At 44.7% G+C, this 11,072-nt stretch overlaps 1 protein-coding gene across 1 annotated transcript; it reads right to left on the bottom strand.

Moving 5' to 3' along the window:
* Positions 1-2,133: 2,133 nt before the first annotated feature.
* On the bottom strand, positions 2,134-4,337 carry TMEM174 (transmembrane protein 174). The gene is made up of 2 exons (XM_012462176.3): positions 3,407-4,337; positions 2,134-3,217 (listed from the first exon to the last, which is right to left on the bottom strand). The coding sequence occupies exons 1-2, from the start codon at positions 4,030-4,032 to the stop codon at positions 3,112-3,114; spliced, it is 732 nt and encodes a 243-aa protein (XP_012317599.1). The 5' UTR covers positions 4,033-4,337; the 3' UTR covers positions 2,134-3,111.
* Positions 4,338-11,072: the final 6,735 nt, after the last annotated feature.

Here is an 11,072-nt window from a genome sequence, read left to right as displayed (position 1 = left end):
GTAATCAACAAGAATTTCAGCTTTATTTTTAATTCTGTGTAGATCCCCAGAGCATGCCCACCACATGGCCCCTCTGCAGGCTGAGGATGGAGGGGAGGGGAAGAATGGTTCCTGATATTCTGGTCACTGTGCTCTGAATGTCACCAGCAAAGTGACTATCAAACTGGTATATGCCCTCTGGGTATTGCCCTAACCAGTCAATGTGCAAAATGTGATCGCAGCTCCCTCTTCAGAAAAACACTTTCATGGCTTCCTAATTGCTCTTCAAACAAAGTCTAAAATGTTTGACAAGTCTGACAAGGTTGACCAGGCCCCATGGGTTCTGGCCCGACACCAAACCTTCAGGTACACACCCAGAGCCTTCTCTGATAATCTAAGGGAGAAGAGCATAGCCAGGAGCTGGACTCCAATCAGTGTCCCCAGATCATAGTTTCCCATGATTCACCCTGATGAGATACTGAGTGAAAGAATGATAAAAGGCAAATATCTGGACAACACACCAGAAACGTTGTTGGGAATGAATCCTGCTGGTCAGAGATGTAGCAAGGACCTGGTTGGAAGTCAGAGTTCAGGAGCCACTCAGTGCGCTTCCCATTAGGTTCGCCCCTGAAATTTCCAAATAAAGAAATAAAGACAGCATGGGTGATTGTCTCAAAGCAAGAAAATTGGTGGGTGTAATTTCTAGGTTACTGAAAGGCAGCTCTTTGAGGGTCGTAGCAGTAGAAGAATAAAAAGGTTTACACAGCCTGCAAAATGCCTCCTAATACTGCCTCCCACATGGGGCTCTGCCAGGCCCCTCCCTCCTGCCTTCTCCTCTTTGTCTAGTAGACAGCCACTGTTCCCTTTAGCTCTTAGCACAGTCTCCACAGGTCCACAGACACCTGTCACTTAGATGTCTCTGTGAACAGTGCTCCCTGGGATTTTGCAAGGCAATGACCCTGACTTCATTTCCCCAAGGAAGCCTCACGACCCTTTGATGAGTCCAGATTTCTCTTAGAGCTACAGGACCTCTCAGTGGCATCAGAGGATAATTAATAAATACTTAATACAGATAATGAATCTGTATCTTTCTCCCCCACTAGACTTCTAGATTAGAGGTTCTGCAAGGATAAAGCCATGTCTGTTGTCTTGTTGGTGGAATTTTTCAGTTATATTTCCATTTGATGGGCCTGGGCCTGACACAGAGTAGATGCTCAATAAACAAATATAGCACTATTGAACAAATTTCCGTTTTCCGACCCCTGACTGATGTGGAACCAACTCCTACCTCAAGCTCTGGAAGCCATTAGCCCTGAAGCCCTCTCTCTGAAAGTATAAATGACCTCTACATTAGCACTTTTCCCTCTGTCTTGGAACAGGAGCTGTTGGTTTCTGGAGCTAACCACCACCCCAACCCTCCAGGCCACCTCCCTGCATATCTGACTACAGGCATCTTGCCCTCCCTCCCCAGCTGCACATGGGATGCCCTTTCCTAACAGCATTTTCTTTTTTGAGCTACTTTTGATGTTCACTGTTGCCCAAATCCATGAACATGAAATTGTGGGGTGGGTGAGGATGGCAGGGGGTTGGGGGCAGAAGGTGAGAGAGGCCCTCAAGGTAAGGGTGGCATGAGGGGTCCGAAGTGTCATCTGCTGGTCAGCATGCCACTGGTGATGTTCAGTCAGGTCCTTGTCATGAAACTTCTTTTCCAAACCCAATGACCCTCGGCTAGGGGCCCAGTGCCTCAGGAATCTGTGGAATGTAAAGCTAGTTTCTGTAAATGGAATCATTTTCACCTGTCACCTATCATCAAACATGAAAGTGGGTGGGAAAAGGTTTTGTCCCTAAGATATAACATAAATGACAACAATAATATACCAAGCTTACTTCACTCATATCCTTGGAAAGCTAGATACTTCTGATCAGAGTTAGCAAAAGTCGTTCCATATACAAACATGATATCAACATTGTTTAAAGGATTGCTAAATCCTGTGTTTTTTTTTGGCGGGGGGATGTGCCACCCTTACCTTGAGTGGCCTTGCCTTTGAAACCCAAAGCAAAGATATTCTTTTAAAACCTACTGGTTTTAAACTGTCTCTTCTGAAGTCTGTGAGTCAGTTTCAGTTGCTTATTACACAGCCAAATTCAGAGAGATTAAGGGCACCAAAGTTTTTTAATGAAGAGGATGAGTTTCTTTTAGTCATAGGAATTGTTTTTATCATATAATTGCCCATGTGTTGACATGGCAGCTCTGCTCTGTCTCACTCCACCAACCTGTGGATGCTTAGGGAAGTCCTGTATTCTGTCAGTCTCTGGGCCCAGTGAGTTCATGCCTGGCACAGGCCCCAACCTGGGGTGGACCAAGAGCCCACCCACGTACATCACACGTCAAGCTTCAACCTTGCAGAAGAGAACAGCAGCAGCCAAGGATCACTGTGACTCAGTGATCAGGGAAGGATTTATTCACAGCCTTATCCTATTATGGTCTATTTTGTATAATTTAGCCAACTATCCAATACTATCTAATAGAAGACATGCTTTATTTTATTTCATTGGTTTACTGGTTTTGTTTTGTTTTGTTTTATAGCCTTAAGGCACCCAGAATCCTCAGAGAAGCCACATGGCAGCCAAGTTGTTTGGGATAAATGAGTCTGCTTTGGGCTGGAGGACTGCCACTGGGAAATCTCCAGCTGAGCCTGCTTCCTCTTCCCTGCTTCCTTCCCACCTGACTCTTCCCTCTGGAAACTCCAAAAGTCTTAGAAGTCGTGATTTTTCCATTGGCTGCTGGAGTTAAAATTGAGCCACCAATGCCTTCCTACAGGGAAGGGGAAAGGTGGTGGATGAAAAGGTGAAATTCCTGCTCCTGAACCTTACACGGGAGATTCCTTACCCGTGGAAATTTGAAACTGTTCCAGAGGAGAATTTCCCGAGCCCAGCCTAATTTTTACCAATCTGAGACCCTGCACCTCCCACTTCCCCTTTCTATTTGTTGAATGATCTCTATCAGGCTGCCCGAGCTGTGCTGCTGTAACTTCTGAAGGTCACAACATAGAGCACCACGGTTGTCAGGTAACAATGATGGAAACACTTGCTCCCTGAGCTGAGCATTATATTATTGTATCAGAATAGTCTCTAGCGAGGGAGAGAGTATATTTCTTCATAAGGGGGAGGAGAGAAGCAGGCACAGGCCTCCTCTTCCAGCTGTGTCTCTTCTAGCTGTTCTGCATCAGGACTGGGCCTGAAATGTGAGCAGAAAACACAGGTACATTATGGTCCAAAGCACCACTCACAAATCAAGGCTACCATTGTGGGCAACAGGCTAAGCAGAGATTCACATTCTCCCAACACCTTATTCATGGACCAAACACAGCCACAGATCAACAGAGATGGCTAGAAGGAGAGCATTCCCCCAGTAGACATGCCATACCTGTCATTTCCACCATCCATGAAAGAAGGGCAGCCCTCATCAACCACAAATGCAGCATTATCTTGAGGGTAGATGGTGTAGTATTGAGGAGGACCCGGCATGGCGGCTGCTGCCGCTCCAGAGGATATGAGGCCGCAGGGGCTCACCACAGACTGCAGGTAGCTGGTATTTATCCCCATAGGCTCTGGAGAACCATAAGGAGGAGGGATGTACTGCACCACAGTGGCCCCATGGAAGGTGATGGGTTGGTTGATGCCAGTGAAAACAAATGATTGTCCTCCTGGTGTCTGTTCCGAGTCCAGGACCCTTTCCTCACTTTCTTTGCACAACTGGCAGGAGAGCATTTTGAACTTGCACACAGCAATCAGGATGAATGTCACCCCAACCGACAGCAGGATAGGCCCAAGGAGCTGGGTCCATTCAAAGTGGGAGACACCGTGGTATTTGATCCAGCCCATGACAGTGAATGTGATCCCCACCAGTCCCAGAAAGATGCCTGAGAAGAGCAAGGTGGCCCCCGCCTTGTCATCATCGGACACCTGGATGTCAGCCGTGCTGGGTGTGTAAGGAGTGACGGAAAACACATTGACAGGGAAGTCCTCCAAGCGGCCGCTGCCCTGCTCCATTGCTTCTTGTGGGCTCACCCTGCTTCTTAGAGGGGAGAGGATTGTGAGAGCCAAGGAATCACAGGTCCAAATTAGTTATAGAAGAACTTAGGGCTTCTGTGCTTAACAGAGCATAACACACAGAGGGCTGGACCTTGTTTAGAAGAATAAAGGTCTGAGAAATGAAGCCTGAAGTTTTCTCATGTATTGTCAACAAGTGGAGGTCTCTGTTTTGTAAGTCAATGACAAGCTGTCTCTCTTATTCACATTCATTCATTCACACATTCAAAAATTATTTATTGAGCCCATCATATTCCAGGAGGTGCTTTTCTTCTTTTTCTTTCTTTTTCTTTTCTTCTTCTTCTTTTTTTTTTTAGACTGAGTCTCACTCTGTCATCCAGCTGGAGTGCAGTGGCTCACTGCAGCCTCAACTTCCTGGCTCAAGCGATACTCCCATCTCATCCTCTCCAGTAGCCAGGACTACAGGCATGCACCACAATGCTCGGCTAATTTAAAAAAAAATTTTGTAGAGATAGGGTCTCACTATGTTGACCAGGCTGGTCTCAAACTCCTGGACTCAAGCGATCCTCTCGCCTTAGCCCCGGGAGGTAGTTTTCTATAGAAATTTAAGATACTGCCATAAGATCCTGTTTTTAATCTACCAAACACAGGTTTGAAGAAATGGTAGAGCTCCCTCCAGGGCCTCTGGCAGTGAATGGGGCCCTTGATGTATCCACACATGCACAGGAGCCTAACCTGATTTTCCTAGTGGGTCAGCTCATTAGGAATCGACAGACACCTATTGATTGACTGCATCTGTATTCCTATCTACTTTAGGAACCCCTAGCTGTGATGATACTTAAACTTTAATAACAGTTCTCACAAAGCTCTGAGATCCTGTTTTTTTCTGGCCAGCCCCACATGCCTTTTGCTTTCTGCATTTGGGGAGTCATTCCAGCCTTGGGAGAAGAACAACATTATAGGAAACCTTTTTATGCACTGCATCATTGCCAAGGATTGAATAAGCATCAGGTGTAACCTGACTCACTGCAACACAGGCTTCAGACCCTCCCTCCATGGCAGCCACACAGTTCCTGGTCTCCAAGGTGAAACAACCAGCTGTGTTTGGAGGCTGCTATGTTTTGCAACCAAACCCAAGTTGATGTAGAGAGGACAACTTGATCTTCAATAACATAATCTGTCATTCATGACTGCAGAACTTCCAAACAGCCCCATGAGTTTCCTCCTCCACAGAATAACTGTAGCCTTCTTCCCTTCCTAGACAGATTTTATCCAAGCAGATGCCCTCTGCAGTAGTTAAATATTATATTAGCTTCCTTTTGCAGAATTGAGACAAATAAATGCTTCCAAAGCATTTGTGACACTGACCTTACAGGAAATTGCAGGCAATGTTTCATTTGCTAGATGCATTGTGGTTTATAATTAGGAAGGACTGTGCTTCTTACTAACACTTTGTATATCTACTTCCAGAAATTTTTTTTCTTGTGCGGCTTCACACATCTCAAAAAAATGGAATGTCATTAAACTTTCTTTTTCTGGCTGGGTACAGTGGCTCACGCCTGTATTCCCAGCACTTTGGAAGGCCAAGGCAGGTAGATCACTTGAGGTCAGGAGTTCGAGACCAACCTGGCCAACATGGTGAAACCCAGTCTCCGCTAAAAATACCAAAATATTAGCCAGGCGTGGTGGCGCGTGCCTGTAATCCCAGATACTTGGGAGGCTGAGGCAAGAGAATTGCTTGAATCCAGGAGGTGGAGGTTGCAGTGAGCCAAGATGGCGCCACTGCACTCCATCCTGGGCAACACAGCAAGACTCTGTCTCCAAAAAAAAAAAAAAGTTATTTCTCTTCAACTCACCTTTTTACCTAATAGTTCATGTCATCTTTCCCAAATTCATACAATTTTAGTTTTCATACAATTCATAACAATTTTAGTTTTTAGTATTTTGACAAGAATGAGTGATGCAATTATAGCTGGAAGTTTCTCAAACAAGCAATACAAAGATATTAAACAGATATCAAAAATTAAGCTCATTTTATTCTCCACAATAATAAAATCCATAATTTGAGTAAGAATCCAGGGTAAACAATTTTTAAAACTTTATGAATGCATTGCTTTGGCAAGTCTGGGGAAACAACCTTAAATCTGAGTGGGGAGAGTATAACTTGACACAACCTCTTTTTTGGGGGGTTGGCAGTATTTACTAAAATTCAAATGCACATACAATAGAATTAAAGAAGCTACAAATATCTTCTAGGAGGGTAACCTATATATTTACAATAGACATTGTACAAAAGGATACTTTAGCAGAATAGACAATGAATCACTGTCTGTACTAACAAAGTACAGAGATGGGAACCCTACACGTCCATGAATAGTGGACTGGTTAAATAACTTATGGTGCTAAAATAGAAGGTGCTCTCCCACTGTCAAGGAGCAAGTGAGGTCTACATGAACAGGTATAGAATAATCTCTAAGCTGTGTTATTGGTTAAAAAAGAAGGCAGAGTGAGTACTGTAGTGTGTTTATTATGCTATTATTTGCAAAGGGAAAGATGTACATGTCATTGAATGTGTGTGCATAAAATGTCACTGAAAGAATATAAAATAAATTTGTCAAAAGAAATGAGAGGGTGTTCCAGTTATCTACTGCCATATAACAATCTACTCACACTTTTGTGGCTTAAAACAGTTCTGTGGCGTGGCTGAGTTTTGTCGGGCAGTCAGCTAGGGCTGCCAGCACCTGTAAGCTCACCTAAGCCGGATGTCAAGATGGTTCACTCATATGACTGACAGCTGATGCTGGAAGCTCCGCTTGCTCATCAACCAGAGCAGTCACCTGTCCCTTTCCACATGGTTTCTCCCAGCCAGGGGACCGGGCTTCAAGAGGAAGTGTCTTAGGAGCAAGTGCTCCCGGGGTCCCAGGTGGAAGCTGTGAGGCATCTTACGACCTGGCTTTGGAAGTCCCAGAATATCACTCTCATTTCATCCTATTACTCAAGCAAGTCACTAAAACCACCCAGATGCAAAGGGAAATAAATTAGATTCTTCCTTTCTGCAGTTGGAATGTCAAGGTCACATTGCATGATAACACTTGGGAGAGGAGATATGATTGCCTTTCTCTTTGGAAAATACAATCTTCTGCAGAGGGATATTTACTTTTCACAGTTCAGTCTGTGATACTGCTTGAACTTTCGTCCACGTGGACATCCAAATATAATCCAAGATTTTAGATCAACCATGTTTATATATTCATTCACTTATGGCTGGTTAGAAACCTCATCCTTCTCTACTGGAAAGTTTTCAGTGAGTCCCCAGGTGGTAACACTCTGTAGCAATCATCAATAATGGCAGGTTCTGAATTTTTCTGAGTTTCTTACATATTTTCACTGCTTTTCAGACTTACACATCAAGTTTCCTGTTTTTAACCACCAATCCACATTCCCAGTTAAAAATTGTAATTTTGACCTGATTATACTTTAAAAAGATGAATAAAGAATGACAGTATAACCACAAAAACAGAGTTTTCAGAGGTTATCAGAGAACTGTGGTGGGAAGTGAAACTAAGCGTGGTCGTATAGTTCTGAACAAATCATTTGAATGAACACATTGCGGTTGGAAATAAATTGCTTTGTGGAAGCTGTGTGTGTTTGTGTGTGTGTGTGTGTGTGTGTGTGTGTGATTAAATGTTTTTTTCAAAAGTTTGGTAAAGTTGCAAATCCAAGTTTCAAAATCTGTCTGCTCAGGCTGTGATCCTGCAGGGTAATCTATGGGCCATATTCACTTTGATCAGACTACAGACAGAACACTACCAGGTTCTCTGATAACAAAAAAGGACCAAAATATTTTAACAACTTTATAGCACACAAAAAGCAAAATAAAACAAAACAAAGCCACAAGCTTGGATGACATGGGAAGGCAGGAACCTGCATGTTTTGTTTGCCAGTACATGTCTCAAAACCTTTCAAGATTTCGAAAATTCAAAAGAATGTCTTCCCAACCATCACCTCACAATCCTGAGATTATCAATAAAACCAGAAAAGGTCTGGACAAAAAAATCAGGCTCCAGAGGAAAGTGGTTCAGGGTCCAGGTGGATGTGAGAGGAACACAGGGTCAGGATGCACAGCCTTCTGGGAAGCCTTCTAAGAAACCCAGGTGCTAGACCTCTCCTGGTGTCCAGCGCAAGGCAGAAACGTCCTCCATGATATTCCTCCAGTCATTAGGGCTAGATCAGTGAAAGTAAGCAGATATCATGGCAAAGGGTGACTACAGTCAGAAAGCCACACCCTGCCCAGCTCTGTACCTTCACAGGGCCACAGTTGCAGACCTGCAGGGAGAATGAACAAGGATGGGGTGACCTATGCCACTTGGCCCCACCCTCTCAAGGATGTGCGGCAAGAGAATCCATGCACAGTAAGGACCTGGATAGAGCAGACATGGAACTTCAACCTAAGAGTAGAATCTCTACTTAAATGAGAATCAGGTGTCTATAAGTCACTTAGGGGGAATATTTGGGGGAAATTTCAATTATAGGAATTATCTACTCACCTGTTATATTTACTTGAATTGTGTTGGACCACGGCAGCCTCAAGATTATATTCAACTTTTACAACAAAATGACAGGGTGGTTGAATCATGATTATACTATTATTAGCTATGCAATGGTCATGTTGAAAATCAAAACTGTCCCCTCATTCTTCAGATTTTATTTTATCTCAAAAATAAAAAGAGCCTGGGTGTGGTGGTTAACACCTGTGATCCCAACAATTTGGGAGGTTGAGGTGAGTGGATCACTTGAGCCCTGGGATTTGAGACCAGCCTAAGTGACAAGGTGAAACCCTGTCTCTACAAAAAAAATTACAAAAGTTAGTCAGGCGTGGTGGCATGTGTCCTGTAATCTCAGCTACTTGGCAGCAATGAGCTATAATCATGGCCACCACCCTCCAGCCTGGGTGACAGAGTGAGATCCTGTCTCAAGAAAAACAAAACAAGAAACAATAACAAGAATATTTGCGGTGGCGATCATTGCTGTAGAGAGTATGGATTCTGTGCCTTCACACCATCTTCTTGCTTGAATGTCCTGATATCCTGGTGAGGAGCAGTGCCTCTATTTCACAGATGATTAATCTTAGAACAGGAAAGTTTTTATTTAGTGGTAGTGCAGGAGGACAATCTGTTTTCCTAAAGTGTTTTTAAACTGCTCGTCCATGAAGGGCATGCACTTGCAGGCAAGCGATCCGCCTGTGTTCTCGAGCGAGGCTGGTGTCTGCTGAGGTCGGTTGGGTAGGCAGTTTCTTGGGTGTCCTGACAACCTTTAGATTTTTTCCCCAGTTGTGATGATTTGAATGTTTGTCCCTTCCAAAACACATGTTGAACTTTGATCCCCAGTGTTGGAAATTGGGTCTAATGGGAAGTGTTTTGGTCATGGGGGGGTCCCGGATGAATAAATAATGCCTTCCTTTTAGGGATGAGTTCTCACTCTATTAATTCCCTCAAGAGCTGGTTGTTAAAAGAGCCTGGTGCCTCCCCACTGTCTCTCCTGCTTCGTCTCTTGCCGTGTGTTCTCTGCACACATGAGCTCCCCGTTTTCCATCATGAGTGGAAGCAGCCTGAGGCCCTCACCAGACACCCGGTCATCAAAATTGTAAGCCAAATAAAATTTTCCTCATAAATTACTCAGCCTCAGGTATTCCTTTATAGCAGCACCAAATGCACTCAATACCAACTGAACTGAAAACTACCTTGATAGGGCTGGAATTTAAGTCATGGTCACTGCCATTTCCAGCAAATGATAAGGTGAGCCTCCCAGAGGCCCAGCTCTTGGTGTGAGAAGCTTCTGGATGGGGCAGGTCTGCACTGGGCAGTGACATGCTTCTAGGCTCCAGAACTGATGTACTTGTAGGTTAGTTTCTATCGCAGCATAACCACACACTTAGAGACTTAAAACTACATTCATTTATTCATTCATGGTTCTGCAGGTCAGGCATCCCTCCGTATGATCTGGAGGCTCAAGAAATAATCTGTTTCCAAGCTCATTCAGGCTGTTGGCAGAATTTGGTCCTATGCAACATAAGACTGAGGTCCCAATTCCCTGCCAAGGGTTACTTTCTGCTCCTAGCAGCCCCCCACATTCCTTCTCACGTGGGCCGCTTCATCTTCAAAACGGCAATAGTGCTGCATGTGTGCTTCCATGCATGTTACGGGTATGTGTGTGTGTGTGTGTGCTTGCTTCCATGCATGTCACTGGTGTGTGTGTGCTTGCTTCCATGCATGTCACGGGTGTGTGTGTGTGTGCTTCCATGCATGTCACTGGTGTGTGTGTGTGCGCTTCCATGCATGTCACGGGTGTGTGCGTGCACGCGCTTCCATGCATGTCACGGGTGTGTGTGTGTGTGCTTCCATGCATGTCACGGGTGTGTGTATGTGTGTGTCTGTGCATGCGTGCTTCCATGCATGTCACGGTTAAGAGTACCGACTCTGGAATCTTTTCTATAATCAAATCCTGGCTTCTCTAATCACTAGCTATGTAAATAGGTCAGCTGCTTAGATTCACTGAGCCTCAGTTTCCTCATTTGTGAATGATGGGACCTACATCATAAGGTTATCAGGATCAAGTGAGATGGTACAAAGGATATGTAGCGTAGTAAGTCCAATGACTCTCGGCTATAATTATCTCATCCTGTTCAGTTTCTGAAAACTCTCCTTGAGTGCTTGAGGAGCTGGGTCCATGGTGGGCTAAAGTAACCAGGCCCTTGTCAGGAGGCCTGAAGGCAGCCTGGGAGTCCCAGACACTGCCTGGGGACTGAGGATGAGCTGTTCCAAGATCTGAAGGCAGAAGTGAACCTTCTCTGATTCCTAGCATCAGCTTAAGTCCTGTCACTGCAGCGCAAGACATCTCAGTAAAGTGTGTGCATACAATCCCACAGCGCCTTGATCTCCTCTGAGGAGATGGTGCCACCCGAGGCAGAAAGCACACATCTGAACACCGCATCAACCGAGATGTGGTGAGGGGCTGGAAACCCTCAGGGACCTTTGCTGTGT

This window comes from Aotus nancymaae, unplaced genomic scaffold (genome assembly GCF_030222135.1).
Source record: "Aotus nancymaae isolate 86718 unplaced genomic scaffold, 86718_ANA_hifiasm-v0.15.2.pri h1tg000014l, whole genome shotgun sequence".
Lineage (NCBI taxonomy): Eukaryota > Metazoa > Chordata > Mammalia > Primates > Aotidae > Aotus > Aotus nancymaae.
The sequence above is the reverse complement of the archived record's forward strand: the minus strand, read 5'-3'. Positions and strand labels throughout refer to the sequence as shown.